Source organism: Ictidomys tridecemlineatus, chromosome 2 (assembly GCF_052094955.1).
Source record: "Ictidomys tridecemlineatus isolate mIctTri1 chromosome 2, mIctTri1.hap1, whole genome shotgun sequence".
In the NCBI taxonomy this organism is placed as follows: Eukaryota; Metazoa; Chordata; class Mammalia; order Rodentia; family Sciuridae; genus Ictidomys; species Ictidomys tridecemlineatus.
Window position 1 is genome coordinate 76,236,954 of NC_135478.1, and position 27,201 is coordinate 76,264,154.

The following is a 27,201-nucleotide window of genomic DNA, read 5'->3' on the forward strand; positions in this document are numbered from 1 at the left end:
ATTCAGACGGGGCACAGTGGTACACCCCTGTCATCCCGGCGGCTCAGGAGGCTGAGGCAGGAGGATCACAAGTTCAAAGCCAGCCTCAGCAACTTAGCGAGGCCCTAAGCAACTCAGTGAGACCCTGTCTCTAAAGAAAATACGAAATAGGGCTGGGGACGGGGCTCCGTGGTAGAGCGCTCGCCTAGCACTGTGGCCCTGGGTTCAATCCTCAGCACCACATAAAAATAAATAAATAAAATAAAGACATTGTGTCCACCTAAAACTTAAGAACAAATATTTTAAAAATAAATAAATAAATAAATGAAATACAAAAAGGGCTGGGGGTGTGGCTCAGTGGTGAAGCACCCCTGGGTTCAATCCCTGGTACCAAAAAAACAAAAACAAAACAAAACAAAAAAAAATCCTGTATTTCTAGCAGGGAATAATATTCCATTACATGAAGAAGCCACATTTTGTCACTCCATTCATCTGCCCGGGGACACTCAGGCAGTCACGCCTTTGGCTCTTGGATTCATGACGCATTTTCTTAACACATGGGCCATAATCTGATCGCTCCCCTCCTGATGATTGTCCCCCGTTTTTGCACTGTGCCAACCAAGGCCAACCAAAGCAGCATGGTGGCAGCAGGACAGGACACAGCAGGGTGGCTGGAGTGGGGACTCTGAAGTCAGGGAGCTTGGCCAAAGCCTGGCTTCAGCCGCTTCTCGTGTGACCTCAGGCAAGCTCCCAGCTCCTCCGTGCTGAGGGTCCCTCATCTGTGGAGTGGACACAGCGAGAGGGAAGAAGAGCCAATAAAAGGGTCCACACGGAGCCCTGGGCCTGGCTCGTGACCCACCCCATCTGTCCCTGTCCCGCGGTCCAGCCGGCCCGTGCCGTCTTGTCTCTGTCCCTCTAAGGAATCGCCAGCGCGGGATGATTCTGGGTGGGCGCCATGAGATTGGCAAAGACATCACACATTACCTTCCAGAAAGGCCACCGAGGTCGCTCTCGGTCCCAGGAGACGGCAGGGAGCCGTGGATGGTCCTCGCCGGGAGGTCGCGCTAGCCGGAGTCCTCAGGGAGGGGTCGGGCCACAGGGTCCTGCCCTTCTGGGGTGTTCTCCTGAGTCGGGGCAGTCCATGGGCCTTCCTTTCATCCTTAAAAACGAATCGAGGATGTGGGTGAATATCAGTCCCCTCTCTCCCTGGAGTGTCCTCTCCCTTTCCGTCCTCTGTGCAGACCAAGGGGGAGGGGACTATTGGAGATTTTTGATTTGGGGGCTGCTCCTCGGGGCGGGGCCCATGCTCACTGGGGTTCCCCCTCTGGAGCCTGTTTCAATCACCCCTTACTTAATGGGTTCCAGACTTGGAATGTCACCCTCTCTCATACTCGCAGGATCTCTCACCACGGGCAAGACACCTGCATGGTGCTCCTCTTTCTCTCTGCATGTAGACAGTTTCTCCCTTCCCCTGGGCTGGCCCAGAACTCCTGGGCTTGAGTGATCCTCCTGCCTCAGCTTCCCCAGGAGCTGGACCGCCTGTGTATGCCACCCGCTGGCAGATGGCTACCTATGTTTTAACCCCTGTCCCCTCCTGGGAGAGGGTGAGCACTGCAGGCAGGAGTCTGAGTAGTTGGCTCACCTCGTAATCCCAGCAGCACCCTTGAGCCTGGCACAAAGCAGGTGCTCAATTAATACGTGTGGGCTAAATGGATTCCACTAACGTCCCTGGCAGTGCCAAGAGTTGAGGGGTTTTGTTTCCTTTTCTTTCTAGATGGAAAAATACACACAACATAAAATGTATCATTTTAGCCTGGTGCAGTAGCACTCACCTGTCATCCCAGCAGCTCAGGAGGCTGAGGCAGGAGGATTGGGAGTTCAAAGCCAGCCTCAGCAAAAGAGAGGCCCTAAGCAACTCAGTGAGACCCCGTCTCTAAATAAAATACGAAATAGGCTGGGGATGGGGCTCGGGGGTTGAGTGCCTCTGAGTTCAATCCCTGGTAATCCCTGTCCCCCAATTATATATACATATCGTTTTAACCATTTTAGCATGTACAGTTGGTAGCATGTAACACGTGCTCAATGTTGTACCAGCCTCACCTCTGTCTAGTCTTGTAACATCCTCATCACCTTAAAAGGAAACCCCTGGGGTGCTGGGGCTGTGGCTCAGTGGTAGAGCACTTGCCCAGCATGTGTGAGGCACTGGGTTCCATTCTCAGCACCACAGATAAACAAATGGACAAAATAAAGAACAATCAACGTCTTAAAATATATATATATATATATATATATATATATATATATATATATATATATATATATATGTATGTATATTAATAAAATAAAATAAAAGGAAACCCCTGGACTCACTAAGCAGCAGCTGCCCACTCCCAGGCCTCTGACCCTCAGTGACCCCTCTACTTCCTCTCTCTCCAGATTTGCCGACCCTGGACATTTCATGTGAGTGGAATCTGTCCTCCGGGGCCTCTTGTGACTGGCTTGTGTGACTCTGTTTTGGGGGTTCATCTGTGTTGTGGCATGAGTCCGTTTTGAGAACTCTTTCTTTCTTTCCTTTTTGTTTTTAACAGTGATGTACTAGAACCTTCTCACACTAGCGCCAGAGAGCAGACTGGTGGTTAAATATTCAGGAACTTTTGGAGCCTGTTACTTAACCATTAGTAGCTTGAAATTGCACCAGGGAAGCATTTCCCCCCCAGATGTTGGCAAATGCGAGGGGGCAACCGTGGGCAGTGGTATTTGAGAACCAGATGATAGGCGCCCCTCTGTGTCCATCAGCATCCCCTCCCCCAAATTAACACAAACCCCATCATTTGGGGCTCTGGCTGGGCACGTGCTGAGCCGGGTGGGCCTTGTAAGCAGAGGCCGGGCCTGAGGTACTTCATCTCCTTCCCCTGCAAGATATGAAGCTCCAGACCCAGGGACGGTCCTCTGGGCCCAGCTCGGCCCCGTGGGCGTGGCTTCTCAGGGTCCCTTGGCAGGTCCCTCCGTGACTGCTCCCCAGTGGGGGGCTGGGAGGGGGCCCTGATGCACAGAAGCAGCTCCCAGATGGGCAACATCTGGAGACTTAGACCAGCCCAGCCCGGAATCCGATCTTGTGGGGGTGGGGCGCGGCCATCTGCTGCAGCAGCCCCGCGGGGGTCCCAGGCTCTCCCTTCCAGAACCCCTGCGCAGCCACTGCGGTCAGCCTGGCTGGAACTGAGCGGTACCCCTGATTCCCGTGTCTGGCAAGCTGCCCCTGCAGGTCAGCTCAGGAGAGGGTCCACTCCTTCCCCAGACATGCTGGGAGAGGCACCGGATCCGTGACTCCAACGGAGGCACCCAGGCTGAAATCAGCTCCCGCAGGCTGTGTGGCCGAGGGCCGGTGCCTTAACCTCTCTGAGCATCTTTTTCCTTGTCCGCAAAATGGGTATCACGATAGTATGGAATCCATAGGTTGGTTGTCAGGTTAATAGGAGATTATAGAAAGGGCTCAGGTAGGACTTGGCTTTTGGCACGTGCTCCATGACTAGATGAGAGCTTTTATCTAGGAAGTTCGAGGGGGAAAGTCAGCGATTAATCACCCCTCCCTCTGCGGAGTGCTTTGGAATTAATCGGTGCAGTAACTTGGGGGGAACCTGATTGCAGCAGATAAGGTGGTGCCCAGGGCAGAGTCCCTCTGCGGGGCTGGCCCCTCCCCCAGTGCTGCCGCTGTGGACTGCTGTGGCTACCCACGCCATCTGGCCTGAGGATCGCCCTGGGCGGAGGGCAGCCCCCGCAGCCTGGGGGTCAGCCTTCTGCACGGGGCCAGCGGGTGCTGACCCTGTGAAGCCCCCTGCCCAGCCCCCACGCCAATCCCGGTGCCCAGCTCCCACCCAGGGCTCCCAGGTTGAGTCTAGATGTCAACAGAAGCCACGTCCTTGCCCAGCGGCTCCCTGTCCTCTCTGCCCCCCATCCATTCCCGGCTCCTTTCCTCTGAAGAGCACCTCAGTCAATGATTTCCCAAAAAGCCATGTTTTATTTTTTGCAAAACTAGAAAACCCATCCTAAAATTCATACCGACACTCGAAGGACACCAGTAGCCAAACAAATGAAAAATGAGACCTGAATTGGACGCCTCACTCATCCTGGTGTCAAATCTCATTGGTGCACACCTGGAATCCCAGTGGCTTGGGAGGCTGAGGCAGGAGGATTGTGAGTTCAAAGCCAGCCTCAGCAACTTAGCAAGGACCTAAGCGACTTAGCAAGACCCTGCCTCTAAATAAAAAATATAAAGGACTAAGGATGTGGCTCAGTGGTTGAGTGCCCCTGGGTTCAATCCCTAGTACCACAAACAATAAAAAGAAGAAGAATCATAGAGTCCCAGCACGGTGGCTCATGCCTGTCATCCCAGCAGCTTGGGAGGCTGAGGCAGGAGGATCAAAAGTTCAAAGCCAGACTCAGCAACTTAGTGAGGCTCTAAGCAACTTAGCAAGACCCTGTCTCTAAATAAAATACAGAATAAGTAAATAAAACAGGGATGTGGCTCAGTGGTTAAGTAGCTTTGGGTTCAATCCCCAGTAGCCTATAAAACCTTTAGAAGAAAATAGGGGAGACAGTGGATTTGGCAATGATTGTTGCACATAACAACAAAAGCACAGGTAAGAAAAGTAAAAGCAAGCAAATTGGACCACAACAAAAACCAAAAATTTGGTGTATCAAAAGGTGACAATTAAGACTGTAAAGGAAAACCCACAAATGGGAAGAAATATTTGCAAATCATCTATGTGGTAAGTGTTGTTCAATGTCCAGAATATACAAAGAACTACAACTCAGCCCCCCCCAGAAAGACGAACAGTCCAATTTAATGTCTATTTGAGTAGACATTTCTTTAGGGAAGATATGTGGCCAGGCGAAGTAGTGCACGCCTGTAAGCCCAGTGGCTGGGGAGGCTGAGGCAGGAGGATCACAAGTTTGAGGCCAGCCTCAGCAACTTAGCAAGGCCATGAGCAACTTAATGAGACCCTGTCTCAAAATAAAAAGTAAAAAGGGCTGGGGATGTGGCTCAGGGGTTACACGCCCCTGGGCTCAATCCCCAGTACCAAAAATTAAATAAATAAAAAATGAGGCAGGTAAAGACCCCAGGAAGACTGTGAGCTTGAAGGTGTGAGGGAAAGAGACGCGGTGTCTTCAACTGAATCATGGTTGATGGGTGACAGTTTCATGTGGCTCCACCTTATGCAGGACACTAGGAGCAGAGTCATTCTCTCTGTTACCTACATAATTTTATGTTCTAGAAATATTTCAAATTACAGCTTTGTGTGTGTGTGGTGCTGGGGATTGAACCCAGGGCCTCGTGCACATGAGGCAAGCTCTCTACCTACTGAGCCAGGTCCCCAGCCCTCAAGTTAAAACGTCTTTATGAAAATATTATAGCCAGAGAGCCATGGGGGTCTGGAGAGGTAGAAGCCTCTCGTCGGTGGGGAACACAAGACTTTGAGACAGACAGACAGACAGGTTGAGGCCTGGCTCCCTGTCTCTTGAGTTATGTGACTAGGGACAAGTCACGAGACCCCTGGGGCCTCCGTTTTCCTGTCTGTAAGTCAGTGATAATAACACCAGTTTCCACAGAGCTGTTGTGCCGAGTGAGCACACCAAGACGTCACGTGGCGTCTGCCAGGAACCAACCCCGTGACGCTGGGCAGCGGTGCTGGTAGATGGGACGCCCCTCTGGCACCAGCCTCTGACCTCAGCCGTCCTGTCCCAGCCGGGTCCCTTTCTAACCCCCTTGTTGCTAAAGAGCAAAGCTGCAGTTATTGACATAATCTCTGATTTCTTTTAAAGTTATTTTTTTTTGTATTTATAGATGGATACCATGCCTTTATTTTATTTTTTTTTATTTTTATGTGGTGCTGAGGATTGAACCCAGTGCCTTAAACATGCCAGGCAAGCGCTCTGCCACTGAGCTATAGCCCCAGCCCATAATCTGTGATTTCTCATCTGTCTTTTCAAGAAGAAGTTCCCAAGCAGAACGAATTCCCTGCACTTGGCCAGGCTTGGTGGCCCCAATCTGTCATCCCAGGAGCTCGGGAGGCTGAGTCAGGAGGATTGTGAGTTCAAAGCCAGACTCAGTGATTTAGCAAGGCCCTAAGCAGCTAAATGAGACCTCTCAAAATCAAAAATAAAAGGACTGGGGGTGTGGCTCAGTGGTTAAGCCCTCCTGGGTTCTATCCCTGGTACAAATTAATTAAAAAATTCCCTGCACCTTTGACGTAAACACTTTCTGTGTCAGAGCACTAGTTATTCTTTGCTTAAATACATGGAATAATGTGAATTATTAATAGTAGCACTATTGTATTTAAATTTCACTCTCTCTCTCTCTCACACACACACTCTTATCTTTTTGGGAACTGGGATTGAACCCACGGGTGCTCTACCACTGAGCCACTTCCCCAGCCCTTTTTATTTTTCATTTTGAGACAGGGTCTCCCTGAGTTGCTGAGGCTGGCCTCTAACTTGTGATCCTCCCCCCTCAACCTCCTGAGTCGCTGGGATTACAGGTGTGGGCCACTGTGCCCAGCTATCTCTCTTTTTCTTTAACCTGTTTAAGACACTGATCAACTTTGCTGTCCTGTTGCTCCTACAGCTCCTCTGCTGTTCATGCCCCTGACTCATGCCAAACTTTTTTCAAAGTCTGATAGAAATGAGCGTTACCCATTGAATCCTCTTCCCCTGGGAGGCCGTGAGGGCTGAACATACCTGGCTGCCCGCGCTGTTGTCTCAGGCACCAACAAGGGGCTGGCAGCCAGCGAATCTTGTATTTTGGAATAAAAAGTTTGAAGGAGGCAGGTAATTTTGCTTCTCAGTCCCAGAGGAAGAAACTGCTGTTCAGAGTCACCCAGTTTGAAGGAGTGAATTTCACGAGAGTGGGGTCTGTGGAGTCTCAGTTCACATGCCTTCCTGGGCCAGACAGACGGGGCAAAGTGCCAATGAGAGGAAGGCAGGACACGTGTGAGGGTAAGTGGCAAGAGACACTCAGGGCTGCAGATTATTTGGAGAAGAGGAGACTGTGGTCATAGTGGAGTGTATGTCCCGTTTGAAGGGGCCACCATTGCCTAGGTCTAGCCACAGTTCTATAGAGTGTGAACATCAATGATCAGATAAATAGCCTTCTATCTGGAAATCTGAACTTTAGTGTAAATTCTCTCAATTAAAAAATGTTGGCATCCACTTTAAATTTTAAAAAAAACTGCAAGAAACTTTTTGTGGTCTCATGTAAACCTCAGGTGACCAAATTGTTGCTGGTGTTCCATGAAGGGGCAGGTGGATCCAGATTCTGAAACAAATACAGGATGGTGCAGAGCCTGTCACCCCTTCGGCCAGCAACGGGCTTTGTATGTGACAGTGGTGCCGCAAGCATGTCGCCCAGAATCTGTGTTAGTCTGTGTGAGTGTTCTCTGTCATGTTCACCCAACTAGGAAGTGACCTAGTGACACTTTCCCAGCAGTGTCCTCGGTGTGAAGCGACGTGTGACTGTGCTATACTGCTCAGCAGTGTTCAGGTCTCACGGAGCCTGACACTGTGCAGTGCGCAGCCTGGCCAACTGACCAGCCCTAGTATAATAACTGGGAGTTGTCACTCTTCTTCACTTCGCCCCGCTGAATAGAAGAGCCACCCCCCACCTGCTCCCCTCTCCAAATCAGGAGAGGAAGGCGTCTCACCTGTCTTGGGCCCAAGGGCTGCGTGGCGAGGCCACTGGGGACGCGGCCTGGCCATGCTGATGGGCTCTGCTCTCTTCCCTAGGGTGGTGAAGTTCCGTCGCACGGGCGAGAGCGCGAGGTCAGAGGACGACGCGGCCTCAGGAGAGCATGAGGTCCAGATTGAAGGGGTCCGGGGGGGCCTAGAGGCGGTCGAGCTGGACGATGGCGCGGCCGTGCCCAAGGAGTTCGCCAATCCCACCGACGGTGAGCGAGCCAGGCCACTCGGGCATCAGACCGGGCCACGGGCAGGGCCCCAAGTCCTGGTGGCCTCCCCAAGTGGTGTTTTCAGAAGGTTCCGTGGAGGGGCAGTTGGGGGGGCGCACCGAGGGCCCAGGGGTGACACTGGGAATGTAGGCTGCTCTCCGTGGCTCACTTCAGCACAGGGTCGCATCACAATCCCTGCCCGTCACATCACTGCATGACACTTGCTGACGATGGCAGCAGCAGGGATGGCAATGGGGGTGTGGGGCTGTGGGGATGGTGACGGGGACAATGGTGATAGGGATGGTGATAGGGATGGTGGTGGGGATGGTGGTGGTGATGATGGTGGTGGTGGTCATGATGATGGTGATGGTGATAGTGATGGTAGTGATGACGATGGTAGTGGCAATAATGGTGGTGATGGTGATGGTGGGATGATGGTGGTGGTGGTGGTGATGGTGATAGTGATGGTAGTGATGATGGTGGTGGTGATGATAATGGTGATGATGGTGGTGATGGTGATGATAGTGGTGATGGGATTATGGTGGTGGTGGTGGTGGTGGTGATGGTCATAGTGATGGTAGTGATGATGATGGTAGTGGCAATAATGGTGGTGGTGTTGATGGTGATGGTGGTGATGATAGTGATAGTGATGATGGTGGTGGTGATGGTGGTGGTGATGATAATGGTGATGATGGTGGTGGTGGTGATGGTGGTGATGGTGATGATAGTGGTGATGGGATTATGGTGGTGGTGGTGGTGATGGTGATAGTGATGGTAGTGATGATGATGGTAGTGGCAATAATGGTGGTGGTGATGATGATGATGGTGGTGATGGTGATGATAGTGGTGATCATTGTCGTGAGCCACTCGTGGGCTGTATGTGAGCTATGCTCCTAGTAGCCATACGGGGGGACAGGTCTGGCATTGCACGCCGATTGGGCTGCGCAATGCAAGTGCCTCTCCTCTCGCTCTGCCTGTGATCCCACACAGCACCTGAGGTGGGTGTGACTTGCCAAGATGTCGATCTGCTGACCACAGGACACCACGAAGCAAGACTCCACCTTTGAAACCTTATCCCCTGCCTTATTTGGTGTAGAATATTCTATGGAAAATCCTCTGTGTGTCCCCCCTTATAAAAATAAAGAGATTTCAGGTGCATGTCCCCCTTTTCCAGCACTTTCCAGCATGGAAGCTGACCCCAAAGGTCACAGAGCAGTCCCACCCTCAGGTCTGTGTGTTGCCTGGTTTCTTCACCATTTTCTTAGTTTAATGTTGCATCCAACTCCTTTGAACCCAGTTCATCTCATCAGCATGAGTCGTTGGTAAGAGATGATAGTCATGATAATAGTGGTGGTGATGGTGGTGATGGTGGTGGTGGTGGTGGTAGTGGCAATGATGGTGGCAATGGGATCTTTGTGAAGATGGTGGTGGTGATGATAATGGTGATGATGGTGCTGATAGTGATGATAATGATAGTGGTGATGATAATGGTGGTGGTGATGGTGGTGATGGTGGTGGTGGTGGTGGTAGTGGCAATGATGGTGGCAATGGGATCTTTGTGAAGATGGTGGTGGTGATGATAATGGTGATGATGGTGCTGATAGTGATGATAATGATAGTGGTGATGATAATGGTGGTGGTGATGGTGGTGGTGGTGGTGGTGGTGGTGGTAGTAGCAATGATGGTGGCAATGGGATCTTTTCGAAGATGGTGGTGGTGATGATGGTGCTGATAGTGATGATGATGATAGTGGTGATGATAATGGTGGTGGTGATGGTGGTAGTGGGATGATGGTGAAGGTGGTGATGGTGATGGTGATGATGATGTTGGTGGTGGTAGTGATGGTGGTGATAGTGATGGTAGTGGTGATAATGGTGGTGGGATGATGGTGATGGCGGTGATGATAATGGTGATGATGGTGGCAATAGTGATGATGATGGTGATGATAATGGTGGCGGTGGGATAATAGTGATGGCGGTGATGATAATGGTGATGATGATGGCGATAGTAATGGTGATGGTGGTGATGGTGATGGTGATGGTGATGGTGATGGTGATGGTGGTGATGGTGATGATGATGGTGATGGTGATGGTGGAGGTGATGATGGTGATGGTGATGATAATGGAGGTGGTGATAGTGGTGATGATGGTGATGGTGGTGATGGTGGTGATGGTGATGACCATGATGGTGTGATGATGACAGAGGTGTGGGAGCTGAGGACTTTCTCCGTGCCTTGTCCAGTCCCCTTGTCCCAGGACTCAGCCAGCATGCCCTCTTGAGCTTCATCGTTGGGTATTTATTTATTCGCTTATCAGTTATGCTTTTTCCTTTTTCTTTCTGGGAACAAAAATAACCTGTGTTTCTATAACATGGAAAGAAAATGTCCAAAATAGGAAAGTGAGGGGGGTTCGCAAAGATGACGCTGCGGACAGTTGGTCAGTGTCCACTCGGTCTTTCTTTCCCTGCAGGACACATGCACACTGTCACACACACGCACACACACACACACACACACACACACAGAGATACACACACACAAAAAAAAACACCCTAATTTTTATCACAAACCAGCTCTTCCGGCACCTATCCCTCCACGGCTTGCATTTTCCACGTAGCCACAGAGGGTGGACATCTTTCCACCTTGGTGCAGATGGAATTCTTCTTTTTGAAAACCATTTGGCGGGCGGTAGAGCACACACCTCTCACACATGAGGCCCTGGGTTCCATCCCCAGCACCGGAAAAAAATTAAATAAAATAGAAGCATTGATTTCCTCCTGATTATGTAAGTAATAAATTATAAAAGGAAGAAAGGTAAAGGGTCTGATGCTTCTACCCTGCCCCTATCTGAGGATGACAAAAATAAAACCCTAAATTAGAATTTCATATATCTGTAGATATATATAGATATCTACGTCCACGTAAAATGCCTATTACACATATTATGTTGCCCAGCTTGTTTTTAAAAATTAACAGACCCCGGCTGGGATTGTGGCTCAGGGATAGAGTACTTGCCTAGCATGCATGAGGCACTGGGTTCAATCCCCAGCACCGGATTAAAAAACTAAATAAATCAAATAAAGGTATTGTGTCCATCTACAACTAAAAACATTTTTTTAAAAAATTAATAGAGCCAGGTCCAGTGACAGACACCTGTAATCCCAGTGACTCGGGAGGCTGAGGCAGGAGGATCGGAAGTTCAAGAACAGCCTCAGCAACATAGTTAGATCCTGTCTCAAAAAGCCTGGGGATGTAGCTCAGTGGTAGAGGACCCCTGGGTTTCATTCCTAGTATCCTCCCCCCCAAAAAATTAATATGTACATCTTTTTGTCTATACATTCTTTTGGGGGGTATTGGAGGTTGAACTTGGGGAACTCAACCACTGAGCCCACCCCCAGCCCTATTTTGCATTTTATTTAGAGACAGGGTCTCACTGAGTTGCTTAGGGCCTCGCTTTTGCTGAGGCTGGCTTTGAACTCGTGATCCTCCTGCCTCAGCCTCCTAAGCCCCTGGGAATACAGGTGTGTGCCACGGCGCCCAGCTCTATACATTCTTTTAACAGGTCGTATTTCATCGTGTGAACACTTAGCAATTTATATATAATATGTAATAATTTATTTAACCAGCCCTCTTCGGGTGGACATTCTGGGTTTCTGTTTTCCCTGCTATAAATAATGTCACAACAGCAAAACATCTTTTCACACTTGCTAGGATTTTTTTCTGCTGCGGTAAGTTCTGGAAGCAGCCTGTGCTGCGATTCATCAGCTTGGCTGGGGACCATCGCCGACACCCCATGCAGGGACCAATGCGAGGTGCGCTGACCCTCCCTCCGTTCCCCTTCTCCTTCCCAGATACTTTCATGGTGGAAGACGCGGTGGAAGCCATTGGGTTTGGGAAGTTTCAGTGGAAGCTGTCCGTCCTCACTGGCCTGGCGTGGGCAAGTATCCGGGGGCAGGGGCTCACGGGCATCTCCCAGACCCCGCGACGCTCACCTCGGGTCCCCTGGCCTGCAAGACGGACACAGTGCCCTCCTCCCAGGGTCTTTGCCTGAGTGCCACTTAGTGAGGCTTCTGTGGGTGACAGTGACCATCCAGCTCTGGGCTAGGGACCCCCCAAGAGAGAGCTGAAGCCCCCAGCTGACCAAGTGGCTCTCTCCCCTTAGGGCTTCAGGGCCTCTAGGAGACGGTGACGTCCACCGTGGCCGGCTCCCTAGGAAAACAGGCAAAGTGGCTTATGGGCTGGAGACGTGGCCTAGATCATCACATAGACTGTCACTGGCCTCACTGTGCAGAGGCTCTGGGTTGATCCCCAGTGCAGCCCACCCCCCAAAAGCCCTCTAGTTCAAGGGGCTCACAGTTCCTCGCTAACGTCCCCCCGTAGCTGTGGCAAAGAGCGCAGCTAGACCTCCAATCCAGCTGCCATGGACTTTTGTGACTGGTGTGAGATGCCATCTAACTGCGTATTTTTCCAAACTAATGGTCGGTTTCCCCACGTCATTTCACTAATCTGAAGAGCAGCTTCCTAGAACACCGCGATCCCGTGGCGGTACAAGTCTGCTTTAAAACTCTATTTCTTATGATTCTGTCTGTCTAGTCCCTGAAAGGTGTAATCCCAGTGGTTCCGGAGGCTGAGGCAGGAGGATGGTGAATTCGAAGCCAGCCTCTGCAATTTAGAGAGGCCATAAGCAACTCAAGGAGACCCTGTCTCTAAGTAAAATAATTTTTTTTTAAAAAAAAGGGCTGAGGATATGGCTCAGTGGTTAAGCGCCTCTGGGTTCAATCCCTGGTACCATTAAAAAAAAAAAAAAAGTTTTTCTCAGATTTTAGAAATATAACATTGTCTCATTTCATCGGGGGAGTATTTTTTTTTAAAGTGGGGAAACACACAGAGTGTTGTCAGTTCCGCCATGGCATCACGCTGGCTGAACCGCTGGGCTTCCCGGGTGTTTGGGTTCATGGGGCACTGGGTGGCCACACGCTCCCTGGGGTCACGGACCAGCCACCCTGTCAGGCGCGGGGCCGCCGCCTCCTGGCCTCACGGTGTCCCCTTGCTCTCTGCAGATGGCCGACGCCATGGAGATGATGATCCTGAGCATCCTGGCGCCCCAGCTGCACTGCGAGTGGCGGCTCCCCAGCTGGCAGGTGGCCTTGCTGACCTCGGTAGGCAGCCCCAGGCCCCCCTCTCTGTGGTTGGTTGGTGCAGTTCTGCTCCCCTGGGGTGCCCCGTGGGATGTCCCTGCCCCCTGCTGCTAAGGGCTCAGCAAAAACGAATCAAGCCCTGGGCCTCGTCCATCCGTCCATCTGTCCACCCGGGGACCCAGACCTGGTTCTCAGTGCTCTGGACCCTGGAACCACCTGTGCGAGTTTCTTACACCCAACAAGCCTCACTTTCCCTGAAGGGAGCAGGAGATGTCAGCTGCCTTCACAGGAGGCGATTTGAGGACCAGAAAGAACACAGTGCTGCATGTCCTAGATGCTCAATAAACGGTGGTTAGAGCTGCTCGCGGGAACAAGGGCCTAAAGGAGGGTGAGGCAGACCCTCTACAAGAAAGGGGGACGCCAGACCAGATGAGAGTGATAACGAGAATCTCAAAGCCAGTGTTTATGGAGCCCTCCTGTGAATGGCTCGAGCCACACTGTCTAGAGTGTATGCACAGGTACATCCTTGTGACCCTGGGCTGGTACCACGGTTAGCTGAGAAAAACAAGGCTCAGAGAGGTCCAGCCACTACTCAGGGTCACCTGGCCTGGCTAGGGGCCGAGAGAGCAGTTACTGTCAATGCATCCCAGAATGCTGCTTGGGGGTTTGGGTTTCTTTTTTTGGTGGGGAGAGGTACTGAGTTTTGGACCCAGGGCTGCTTAACTACTAAACCACATCCCCAGCCTCATTCTATATTTTATTTAGGGACAGGGTCTCACTGAGTTGCTTAGGGCCTCCCTAAGTTGCTGAGGCTGCCTTTGAACTCACAGTCGTCCTGTCTCAACCTCCCAAGCCTCTAGGAGTCTTTTTGTCTTTGTTTTTTCGTACCAGGGATTGGATCCCGGGGCACCTAACCACTAAACCACATCCCCAGCCCTTTTTACTTGGAGACAGGGTCTCAATAAGTTGCTGAGGCTGGCCTCAAACTTAAAATCCTCCTGTCTCAGCCTCCTGAGCCACTTGGGTTACAGGCTTGTCCCACTGTGCCTGGCTGGCTTAGATCTTTCATTTTTTAATTCTTCTTTTCATTATCTTTTAGAGATAACGGTTTTGGAGTGGCCTGAGCGCCTTCCACAGTGAGGTCCTGCCACTCAGCAGCCGCCTGTGTTTCCGTGGTTTATACTCCTAGAAATGTGGCCCGAGTGAGCTGCCTGATGGCCTGTTTCTCTGCAGATGGGGGACACAATACTTCACCAGGCCTGGAGCCCGGCCAGGGGAGAGTGAGCTCGAGTCCCCGCAGGCCCCTGTTGAGCCAGGGCAGGGCTTTTCTGGTCTTGTCATTGGTCTATTTTTTATGTGATCTGCTTTGATTTCTTGGCTGCACTTGGGCCGCCACGGGTTGATGACAGCCACGGTTTATGGAGCACTTCTTAATGTGCCAGGCTCTGCACGCTTTCTCTCTGACCCCCTCTGTGTCCTGTGGAAGAGATCCCAGTAGGCCCCCATTTCTATAGGTGGGGAAAGCAAGGCTTAGAAAACGTGTTGACTTGCTCTGGGTCACACGGTCTGTTCAGAGCCCAAGTCGGATTTGAAATTCAGGCCCCGCAGACTCAGAGGCCCTGTCCCAGCCACCGCCCTGGACGACTTTCTTGTGATGTGGCGTTGGAATATGTGGGTTAGGTAGAGCCAGAACCCCGTGGCTGAGTTCTCTGTGGGAAAGTCAGAGCAGTGGGGTCGAGTCTGTCTACCATTGCCTGCGTCAGGAGGGAGTGACGTGCATGTCACTGTTGCCATAAGAAATACCAAAGTTGAGCCAGTGGCTCTGGAGGCTGAGGCAGGAGGATCGCAAGTTCTAAGCCAGCCTCAGCAAAAGCGAGGCCCTAAGCAACTCAGTGAGACCCTGTCTCTAAATAAAATACAAAATAGGGCTGGGGTGTGGCTCAGTGGTTAAGTGTCCCTGAGTTCAATTCCCGGCACACCCCCCCCCCCATACTCCTGAAAAAGAAATACTAGAGTTGGAAATGGTTGGCCGGATAATGGACGGCCAGGAATGGATGTGGCTCAGAGGTGGAGCACTTGCCTGGCATACACACCTGGTCTGGGTTCTACCCCCAGCACTGCAAAAGATAATAAAACTTAAAAATTGTAGATTGCAGATTAAATATCATTTCCAGTATGTTGAAATATAAAAAAATTGAAATAAAATTATCATATTAGTTTTTAAAATCTATCCAATGGAATTGAAATACTTCCCTGATACCCACCATCATTTGTTTCAAAAACAGCATGAAGAAGCCATTCTGGGTGGCGCATGCCTGTAATCCCAGCCTCTCAGGAGGCTGAGGCAGGAGGATCACCAGTTCAAGTCCAGTTTCAGCAGTTTAGTGAGATCCTCAGCAACTTAGCAAGATCCTGTCTCAAAAAAATTTTAGAAAGGGCTTGGAGATGTAGCTCGATGGTGAAGCATCCCTGGGTTCAATCCCCAGGGGTTGGGGAAAAAAAATCCTAAAACCAAACAAGCAAACACAAAACGCACAAAGAAGTTCTTCAGAAGATTTTAGAACCTTTGCATTGTATTTTTGTGGGTATTTTGTTTGTTGTGATGCTGGGGATTAAGCCTTGGGCCTTGTACAGGTTGGACCAATGCTCTCCTTCTGACTGAAGTCCATGAATAGCTGAGTGATAATCCCAGCCCTTGTAGTTTTCTTCTTGAATTGGTATTTCTATTTCATTTTTCCCTATAATTTTAATTTCATATAATGTTTTCTTGCACTTGAAAATACCACATGCATCGCTGTATCATAACTCTCTATGACAAAGCTAAATATTAAGCCAGGTGCAGTAGCACACCCTTGTAATCCCAGCAGCTCGGGAGGCTGAGGCAGGAGGGTTGTGAGTTCAAAGCCAGGCTCAGCAACTTAACGAGACCCTAAGCAACTCAGTGAGACCCTGTTTCTAAATAAAATACAAAATAGGGCTGGGGATGAGGCTCAGTGGTCAAGTGCCCCTGGGTTTAATACCCAGTAAACCCGTCACAAAAAAATCTAAATATTAAATGATTGTTTCTCATTTTCTGAGAGGAGAAGGCTCTGAGCATTAAAGTATTTCTCCTGCATTGATTTGTCATTGCAATTTTTAGTAACAACAGTAGATCAACAACAAGATGTGATTAATTTTGACAAATAATTTTTTTTTTTGATACTGGGGATTGAACCCATGGGTTCTAAGTTTCATCCTCAGCCCTTTTTATTTTTTTATTTTGACACAAATTCTCACTATGTTACTGAGGCTGGCCTCCAACTTGCAATCCTCCTGCCTCAGCTCCTAGGATTACAAGCCTCTACCACCATTCCCAGCAACAAATAATTATTAAACATAAGTAAATTTTTATTGAGACTGTACCCCTTAATGAGTGGTATGAAGTGTTTTTCAAATATTTTTGTACATTCTTGCGTGATTACTTATTGCTAAAGTAACCCAGGTTTGAGCACTTTTTCTGTCATTTTTACTGAATGGATTTGAATATGAAAAGTTTGTTCACGTGAAAGAAGTTTTAGGCCTGTGCAGGAATCCCATTATAACTCAATAAACTAATGCCACTTGAGAGTTTAAAACAACTTCCAAGTCTCATACTAAAGAGCACACCTTTATCATTTATGAAAAATGACTTTTAGTGATCTAATCTGTTGGCCACCCGGTTGGGTCATCTTTCTGTTTTGTTTAAAATAAAAGTAGGACTGGGCCTGTAGCTCAGAGCCTCTTGCCCAGCACCTGTGAGGCCCTGGGTCTGATCCTCAGCACCGCATAAAAATCAACAAATGAAATGAAGGCATGCTGCCCATCGACAACTACAAAAAACATTAAAATAAATAACCAAAAGCAAAGGGCTGTGTTGGGGCTCAGTGGTAGAGCGCTTGCCTAGCACGTGTGAGGCCCTGGGTTCCATCCTCAGCACCACAGAAAAATAAAACAATAAAGGTGTTGTGTCCATCTACAACTAAAAAAGAATAGTGAAGGCCTTGGAACCCAGATGACTGACTGCTGCTGCCCGCTCTGAGGCGTCCTGGGGGTCTGCGTGGCCCTCGGTGCACTCTGCAGTGGGAGACACGGAGAAGGGACCCGGGCAGGGAGCAGCTCAGAGCCCGAGTCGGTCTCAGGAGAGAACAGGGCTGTTGAGGGTCGATGGCAGCTGTCTCCCTGGCATCTGCATTAGGGATTACGTGTCATCTAGAGATGGCTTGGAGTATCCGGGAGCACGGCAGAGGTCACCAGCCAATTCTGTGCCCTGTTACATAAGAGACTCAGTGAGTGTCTGCGGGTGGGGGTGTCTGCAGACGGTCCTGGAGCCAGTCTCCCCCGGATACCTGGCGAGGACGATACGCCCTGTTTTTAGCCACCACCCTAGGACGTGCATATTCTCTCTGGGCCTCAGTTGCCCTGTCTGTAAAATGGGCACTAACGGCACCACCTCACAGGGCCACGAGGTGGGGGAAGAGCTGTGTGAAGCCTTCAGCACCATGTCTGGCAGGTGGTGGTGAGGGTGTGAGGCCCCAATCAGCCGCCTGGGGATACCCAGCAGGTCTCTTAGCCTTCCTGAGCTCAGCTCCCCACCCATGGATTGGGGGTGATCCCTCAAACCTCAGCGGCCCTGGTTTTCCCGGCACAGTGAGCGCCCCTGGAGGGGTGATCTGCCCCCCCCCGGCCCCCACCTGCCAAGCTCCACACTGCGGCCCTGGCCCTTTTCTTAGCACCAGGAGACATTTCTTTGCGGGTGAGAAACTGGTAAACCCCCATTCTGAGCCACACTGCCTAAGGCCAGTCTGGCTGCCAACACCTACCCCGGTGGGACCCTGTGGAGTGGTTTCCCTTTTCTGAGCCTCAGTTTCCTCATCTGAAAAATAGGGTTCACATTAACTCCTGCCCTGTGCAATGGTCCAGAGCCCCAGGAGGCCGGGCGAAGCACAGAGATGGTGTTTGCACCCTGGTAGGTTCGCAGTGTTGGCTCATTGTTGTGACCAGGGATTGAACCCAGGGGCGCTTGACCACTGAGCCTTGTCCCCAGCCCTTTTTTTAATATTTTATTTAGAGACAGGGTCTCACTGAGTTGCTCAGAGCCTTGATAAATTGCTGAGGCTGGCCTTGAACTCACGATCCTCCTGCCTCAGCCTCCCCAACTGCTGAGATTGCCGGCATGAACCCCCCCACCCCACCCCACGCCTGGGCTCGGCTTATGATTTTTCCGGGGTGCCATGTTGTGGGTTTGGGCCATCATTCCTTTTCTCCTGCTCCGTGTTGCTAATAGAAACTGTCTCTATGTCCACAGGTGGTCTTTGTAGGCATGATGTCCAGCTCCACGCTCTGGGGAAACATCTCAGACCAGTACGGCAGGAAAACAGTAAGGCCACCTCTTCTCTGCCAGTGTCCTCCGCAGGGGCAGTGGGTGACTTTGGCGGGTAGCTGTGAGGGGACCCAGCGCTAGGGCCACTGTGAGATCCCACGTGGCTGGGGGGCCTGCTCGTGTCCCGAGTGGGTCGTTGCTGGTTTGCAGGTGGGTGGCCCCCCGCCAGCTCTTGCAGTTTTATTGCCTGTTACCTTCCCGGCTTAGGACTGTCCCCTGGGTTTTTTCCGTGGCTCTTATTTTTGTTACACTGCGTTTGGGTCTTTGATTCTGCCGGCATGCGAAGCTGCTGTCCTCCTGACCATGAACTTGGCTCAGGGGAGTAAGGAGCTCCGTAAAGGCACCACTGTGAGAGCACACGCTCCAGATGATACTCCCTGATGGCCTTGTTGTTCTCTTTCTTGGTCCGTCTCTAACACCTTGCAGTTCCTCCAGAGGCAGGGTAGCCTAGTGATTATTTGCTGAGTGTCATGTGGACCTGGCTTCCCACCTCACTTTTCTGCTTCTGACTGTGTGACCTTGTGCAAGTGAATTGACCTCTCTGAGCATCAACCTCCTCATCTATATAAAGAAGACTATAACTGAACCTGTACCGTCTCCAGTGCAATGTGGAGCGATAGCATGAATCCCTCTGTACAAGGACAGGCACCGCAGACCCGTGCAAGGGCAACTGTTCCCAGGCCATGCTGCTGCTGCTGGTCCGGGGACCACTCTTTGAGAACCTCTGGCTTAGGCTTATAAATATGAACTCCTGGGCTGGGCATGGGTCAGGTACCTAAGCAAACGTGGAATTCTGTTAGGAAAGGGGGACATGGTGGGTAGGTGATGGGAAACTGCCACTGTAACTAACCCGTCACGGCCTTGTGTCGCCGGCACCAGGCCACGCATGCTTCCTGCGTCAGCTCATCCAGTCACGGAGCTGGTGCTTACGTGGGGTCCCTCACCCCAGACTCCAAAGTCTGGAAATAAGGGATGTTTGTGTGCTGGCCTGGCTGTCCAAACATTTAGGACTTTGGAGCAATTTGGATTTGTGAATCAGGAGATCCTCAGCTGATAGAATCTATGCAAATATTCCAAAATCTGAAAAAAAGAAAAGAAAGGAATCTGGAACACTTCTGTTCCCAGGTGTGTGGGACAGGGACACTCAACCTGTTGACCACTCTGGCTTTACTGAAGGGGAAACTGAGGCACAGAGGACGGGCACCTTGCCCAAAGCCACACGGTCATGTCACAGAGGTGGACCTTGTGGTCTTAACTGTGACGTTGGGGGCTTAAATCACCAGGTGCTCAATGCATTTGTGTGGACCCAGTGAATGAGCAGATGTTGGGCCATACGCTGTGCGAGCAGTAGGCTCCAGCTGTATCCCCTCGACCTGGGCGGGAAACCCTGGGCCGGCAGACACCAGGGAGACGGCCACCTCCAACTGCCAGAAGTGGCCATGGCGGGGCCAGGGGCACAGGCTGGGAGGTGGCCATCATGCCAGAGGACCTGGGTTGGTTCCAGGGCTGCGGGGGTGGCCAGCAAGGCCTCTCGAGGCTGCCTGTCCCCTGCCGGCCGGGAGGGATGCCCTGGTCTCAGCCCTCTGGCTCTCCCCGCCCTTGCCCCACTTCCCAAGGGTGTGAGTGACAGCTGCACCCTTCTTCTGGTTGGAGGGAGGAGGGGAGCGAGCACCCCCTAACCCAAGAAACAAGACAGGAGAAGAGAGCATGGCGGGACCAGGCGGGGGCCTCTCAGAAAACTTGAGCCTGGATTTCACTGAATCCCGTGGACGTGGGCCCCGTCTGGACCAGCGGGGAGCACTTGCCGATGTCTGCAGACATTTTTAATTGTCACAGGTAGGGGGAGGGCCACTACTGGCATCCAGTGGGCAAAAAAACAGGGGTTCTGCCCAGTACCCCACAGTACAGAGGACCCCCACATCACAGAGGATGCCCCAGGGCAGGATGTTCCTGTGCCGAAGTTGAGCCAAGGTGCAGTATCGTGAAGAGTTAGCTCTTCATCCTCGGTCTCTGTCCTCTGGCCTGCTCAGCCCTCACCCCAAGACTTACCTACGTGGCTCCTTTTGACAAGTGAACTAATAGCCTGTTGCTATAAAAAGCATGGCCTTGAGCCAGACTGCTTGGGTTCCTATCCCAGCTAGACTGTGTGACCCTGGGCAAGTCACCCAACCTCTCTGTGCCTCCATCCTCATCTGTAAGTCGTATATTAACACCCTCTCGTGTAGGGCGGTTGCAAGGAGTAAACGGCACTGCATATAAAGCTCTGGACACAGAGAAGTAGTTTCATTCATGTCCACCGTTATTCTGTTGTTTGCCAAGTTCCTCGTGCCCATTGATGGCAAAGCACTCGAAACACAGGTCTATTCTGCTTCCAGAATCCACGTCTTTCACCCCAACTTTGGCTGCCCCCAGACAGAATTGAATTATCCCCCAGAATTTGGCGGATCAGCTGGACGTTCATTCATCCCAAATAGATGAGGCTTGGAAGAGCTGCCCCCAGGTGTCCCCCCAGTTCTCCTGACCAGCTGGCTAGATTCCACACCCACTGTGTGGCCAGAGGGAGAGGAGGGACAGTGTCCCCAGATGGCAGGGCCCCCTGCTCCGCAGCTCTGGATGCTACCCAGCGTCGGGGAGCCAGGAGCAGGCTGTAACTAGAAAACGCTTCCCCAGGACTGTTCCAGGAACACGGGGCAGGCCGGGCAGCTGGCCAGCGTGGCCACCAGAGGCTGTCCTGATCTGCCTCTGCCCAGCGGGGAGGTTCCCGCCAGGTGTCCACTTGGTGACTTTGCCGGGCAGTCACATTGGGGCTTGGACTCCCAGAGCCAGTTTGGTTCCTGCAGAAGCTTCCGCGGTCTGGGGATCTGTGGCGGCCACGGAATAGTGAAGGTGACCGTGACGCTGGGCGTGTGGCCTTGCGGTCAGTGAGGTAAGCCCATTAGGGGTCACGTCCCAGGGCCCGCGTTGAGCTAGATGTTTTAGTTAGCTTTTTGTCGCCGGGACCAAAATTCCTGGCAGTAACGACTTCTTGGAGGAGGAAAGTCCGTTTGGCTCAGGGTTTCGGAGGTCTCCGTCCGCGGTGGGCCGACTCCACTGCTCTGGGTCTGAGGGGGCAGCGTCATGGGGGAGGGCCAGTGGGGGACAGCTGCTCAGCTCAGGGTGCCCCACCTGCTTGCAACTACCACCCAGGCAGTCTTTCAAGCTGAGTGGACGGCTGGGGTCAGAGCTCTCCCCATCCGGTCATTTCACCTTTGAACATTCCTGCATTAGCAAAAGCTCTGGGTGGACACCCCATCACTGTGACCTTGGGCACGTTTGCATCTCTCCTCTGGACTGGTTTCCTCATCTGCAAAACAGAGTTGACGGCGTTGCATGGAGGTCGTTGGGAGGACTCTACAGAAATGCTCTGAATATCCTTAGATGTCTGCTGGGGCCCCAGATGGCCACTTACTGTTTGGGGTCCAAAGGGCTGTGCTCCTCTCCCTTGAGATTGATTGCACGGTGCAGGCTGGGCCCGGGCACCACCAGGCTGTCTAGACCACAGGTCACTGACTGGTGACCCACGGGCCCAGCATGGCTCCCTGACGTGTGTCCTAGGACTTGGCTTTGCGCCTTGAGCATGCTATATACATTCTTCCTCTGAGCCCTAGCTCCAGCCCTCTTTTCTTTGTCTCTCACAGTGTTTTAGAAGATTTTGAGTAAGTTGCCTCCATTTCAAAAACATTTTATTTTGCATAAAACAAACAGCATATATATATATTTTTAAATTGGGTTATCTCATAGCCCGAGACCAGCATTCTGTCATGGTAACTGTGGGGGAGGAGCGGAGTAGAGCCTGAGTCGGGGTAACTCGCCTCCCACTTCCCTAGGCCACCCCTGGCCTCCGTCTGTCACACCTGCATGTTGCCTTTGTGTCCTTGGTCAGCGGTAATAGGGAGCCACACAAGGTCCTGGAGGGGGGGAGTGGCCATCCAAGGCCATCCAAGAAGGGGGAGTGGCTGGTTCAGACTGCATTCTGGGCTGGAAATCCTGGCTCCAGGCCCTGCTGTGCAGCTTGCTGATTTTGAGCAAATCACTCGACTCTTTCAGCCCTTGCTGTGCTAATGTGAAAAGCAGAAATGAAAATAATCTCTTTCCACAGGGGTGCTCTGAGGACCCAGGACAAGGATGTGACTGTGGTTCACAATATCCTCAAAAAGAATAAAATACTTGGGAATCAACCTAACAAAAGAGGTGAAAGACTTATACAATGAAAACTACAGAACCCTAAAGAGAGAAATTGAAGAAGACCTTAGAAGATGGAAAAATATACCCTGTTCATGGATAGGCAGAACTAACATCATCAAAATGGCGATATTACCAAAAGTTCTCTATAGGTTTAATGCAATGCCAATCAAAATCCCAACGGCATTTCTTATAGAAATGGAGAAAGCAATCATGAAATTCATATGGAAGAATAAAAGACCCAGAATTGCAAAAACAATACTAAGCAGGAAAGGTGAATCAGGTGGTATAACGATTCCAGATTTCAAACTATACTACAGAGCAATAGTAACAAAAACAGCATGGTACTGGTACCAAAACAGGCGGGTGGACCAATGGTACAGAATAGAGGACACAGAAACCAACCCACAAAACTACAACTTTCTTATATTTGATAAAGGGGCTAAAAGCATGCAATGGAGGAAGGATAGCATCTTCAACAAATGGTGCTGGGAAAATTGGAAATCCATATGCAACAAAATGAAATTGAATCCCTTTCTCTCGCCATGCACAAAAGTTAACTCAAAATGGATCAAGGAGCTTGATATCAAATCAGAGACACGGCATCTGATAGAAGAGAAAGTTGGCTACGACCTACATGCTGTGGGGTCGGGCTCCAAATTCCTCAATAGGACACCCATAGCACAAGAGTTAACATCTAGAATCAACAAATGGGACTTACTCAAACTAAAAAGTTTTTTCTCAGCAAAAGAAACAATAAGAGAGGTAAATAGGGAGCCTACATCATGGGAACAAATCTTTACTCCTCACACTTCAGATAGAGTTTAAAAATGCAAATGAAAGTTCCGTGAAGTTGGAGGCTCTGCAGCTTTCAAGTTCCCTACGTAATAGGGACACAGATGCCCCACACAGCATCTTGCCTGGGTGAATGATGAATGAGATGTATATATATAAATAAATACCTCTAGTGCCAAGCACACAGCAGGTGCTCAATACATGCATACTGAACAAATGAATGAACTAATAATATATATCAGTCCCTCTAGTGCTGGGCACACAGCAAGTGTTCAGTATCTGTTTATTGAATAAATGAAGGGATACATTAATGAATATTTATTCACTAACATGAATGAATGAATATTATGAATCTTCATCAGTGGCATGCAACCGGTGCTCAAGAGATACATATTGAATGGATAATTCAGTGAGCAAATTCATGAACGAATCATGTTGTATAGCTGCCTCTACAACCTGGGATACAGGGGCTGCCCCAGACAGGTTCTTGGGAGCTGAGGATGGGAGAGGGCTTGCCTGGCCCTGCGAGGCCCTGGAGTCCAGCCCCAGGAACACCAAAGTAAATGAATAAATAGAAGGAAAAATAGAAATAGTGTGCATATGGAAGAAAGGCAGGGAGAGGGGCCATCAATGGTAAAGGTCAGATGAGAGTCCAGCAGCATGATAATTGTCATCAAGCAGAACGGCCCCTGGCACATTCCTACAGTGGCAGAGAAACTCTGTGACTGTACTTGCCCGCGGCCGCCGTGTCCCCGTTGTCTGGGCAGCTAGAGAGCCCAGGCATCAGCAGAGCTGAGGGCAGGCCCACGGAGCGGACCCGTCTCTGCGCAGCCTGAGGGCCTTCGAGGGGACCGAGCACCCTCCACACACACCCTCTTCTCCCCTCTGTCTTCTCTGCTTTGTTTTTCTTTCCTCTTGTTCTCTCTGCTGCTCATGATGTCCCCTGTCTGGTGTAAGACTCCGTGGGTTTCAAGGAAGAAAATCCCAATTAAATTAACTTAAGCCCCAAGAAAAGAATTAAGGATCAGCGAGCAGGAGGCAGTCCACAGTCATGGCTTCAGGGTGCAGAAGTGCTATCGGGAATTCCTGTCACTCAGTCTTCTATGTTTGTATCTTTTTATTTATTATTATTTTTTTTGGGGGGGGGATGATGGTGTTCCTGAAAGCTTGGCTCTTGTCCTGATGCCAATCCAATAATGAGGACACGGTTTTGAGAAAAAGGAAAAGGAAGTTTGATTGCTTTGCTAGAAAAGGAGAAACACAGGGGACTCCTGTCCCAGAGGCTGGGATTTTGCCCATCAGCAGAACAGGGAGCTTTTAAAGAGGTGATTCAAAGGCTCCATTCCAAGTGTTCTGGCTAGAGCTGTGATTCACTTATTAATTTGGGAGATAGTCATTTCTGGTGCCACTCCCAAAGTCTTCATTCCTATGGTGGGTGTGTGCTCAAGGACAGATAACTCTGCCCAGGATGGGGAAGAAAGGTAATCCTGTTTCCCTGGAGATTAGGGAGCAGGGAGAGATTAGGGAGGAGAAGGGAGAGAGAAAAAGAAAGAAACGTGTGTTGGAGGGGAGGGCAGTGGCTGGGATTGTGGCTCAGCGGTAGAGCGCTCGCCTAGCACACACAAGGCCCTGGGTTCGATGCTCAGCACCACATAAAAATAAATAAAATAAAAGTATGGCGACCAACTACAACTAAAAAATAAATATTAAAATAAAAAGAAAGAAACATGTCCCTTTAAAAAATAAAGGCTGGGCATGGGGTGCACAACTGTCATCCCAGCAGCTTAGGAGGCTGAGACAGGAGGATCGCAAGTTCAAAGCCAGCCTCAGCAAAAGTGAGGCACTGAGTAACTCAGTGAGACCCTGTCTCTAAATAAAGTACAAAAGAGGGCTGGGATGTGGCCCAGTGGTCCAGTGTCCCTGAGTTTGACCCCTGGTACCCTGCCCCCCACCAAAGTCACAGTGACAGAGAAGCAGGGTTATATTCAAAGCATAAAGTGGGCCACTGCTATAGTTAATGCTGTGGATAGAACCCAGGGTCTTGCACATGGCAGGAAAGTGCTCTACCTTTGACCTACACCCCCAGCCCTTTACTGTCTTTCTTTATATCAACTTGCTTTTAAAAACAATTAAATGATGGGCTGTGGCTGGGGATCAGCGGAAGAGCGCTCATCTAGCACGTGAAGGCCCTGGGTGCTATCCTCAGCACCACACACAAATAAATTTTAAAAAGATTGAATGAGACAGCACAGTGTCAGCGGTGTGCACCTGTAATCCCAGCAACTTGGGAGGCAGAGGCAGGCAGATCACAATTTAGAGGCCCACCTGGGCAATTTAGTGAGACCCTGTCTCAAAAGTAGAAGATAAAAAGCGCTGGGATGTGGCTCAGTGGTAAAGTGCCCTGGGTTCCATCCCCTGTACTGCATTAAAAAAAAAAAAAAAGGATTGATTAATTAAAGTTAAAATTTAAAATTTTTTAAATTAATTCTTTTTTTTTTTTTTTTTAAGAAAAAGAGCTAGGCACAGTGGCCACATCTGTAACCTCAGCAACTCAGGAGGCTGAGGCACGCAAATTGCAAGTTCAATGCCAGCCTCAGCAACTTGGCGAGATTCTGTCTCAAAATAAAAAAGGGGCAAAGGATGTGGCTCAGTGGTTCAGTGCCCCTGGGTTCAACCCTCAGTACCAAAAACAAGGAAACTTTACGGAGAATCTTAAATGGAAAATCAGTCCCGAGTGAGAAATATCTGCAGAAATAAATATAATGCAAACCAGGCAGTGCTGTTAAATTCTAGCCAGTCACCATTACCCCACCACCTTCTCCCTGAAAAAGAGATGGGTGCTGCCAGTGGCAGAAATTGTGCCTAGCATGGGCAAGGCTCTGGGTTCAAAAGAGAAGGAGGGAGAAAGAGATGAACAGGTATTCCAGCAGGTCAGCATTGCTGGACACTTTCTTTTTGACATACTTAGAAGAATGAAGATTCCAAGAAAAAAGAAAGAATTTTTTCCCAGTTACTTGGGAGGATGAGGAAAGAAAAATGGCAAGTTTGAGGCTCAGCCTGAGCAGTTTAGCAAGATCCTGTCTCAAAACAAAATTTTAAAAAGAAATCAGGAGGGGCTGGGGTTGTGGCTCAGCGGTACAGCGCTCACCTCGCACATGCCAGACCCTGGGTTCGATCCTCAGCACCACATACAAAAAAATAAATAAATAATCAAGTGAAATAAAGGTGTAAAGGTGTTGTGTCCAACTACAACTAAGAAAAAAAAAGGAATCAGGGATGTAACTCAGGGGCAAAGCAATTGCCTAGAAAGCACAAGGTCCTGGGTTCAATCCCCAGCACTGCAAAATAAATAAATAAATAAATAAAGTAAAATATAAGGGGCTGGGGCTGTAGCCCGGTGACCCAAGAGTGGCCTAGCATGTACAAGGTCCTAGGTACTGAAAAAAAAATTTAAACAACTTCCTTGCAAGATACAAAATCATTTAAATTTTCTATTCATTATAATCATTTTTAAAGGACTAGGCAGATATTTCCGTTTTAGTGTCTTAAAATTCAGTTTAAGAATAGAGCAGATTGGGGCTGGGGATGTGGCTCAAGTGGTAGCACGCTCGCCTGGCATGCGGGCAACCCGGGTTCCATCCTCAGCACCACTGACAAACAAAGATGTTGTGTCCGCCGCCGACACAATATTTATTTATTATCTGCAATATTTATTTTTAGTAAAAATAAATA

At 50.1% G+C, this 27,201-nt stretch overlaps 1 protein-coding gene across 1 annotated transcript in view; it reads left to right on the top strand.

Annotated features, from left to right (window-relative positions):
* Svop (SV2 related protein) overlaps positions 1–27,201 on the top strand; it is an 83,598-nt gene that overhangs the window by 12,381 nt on the left and 44,016 nt on the right. The window contains exons 2-5 of the mRNA XM_078038955.1: positions 7,759–7,919; positions 11,769–11,854; positions 12,978–13,076; positions 18,379–18,450. Of these exons, the coding sequence (XP_077895081.1) occupies positions 7,759–7,919; positions 11,769–11,854; positions 12,978–13,076; positions 18,379–18,450 (418 nt within the window). The remainder of the gene's footprint in view (positions 1–7,758; positions 7,920–11,768; positions 11,855–12,977; positions 13,077–18,378; positions 18,451–27,201) is intronic.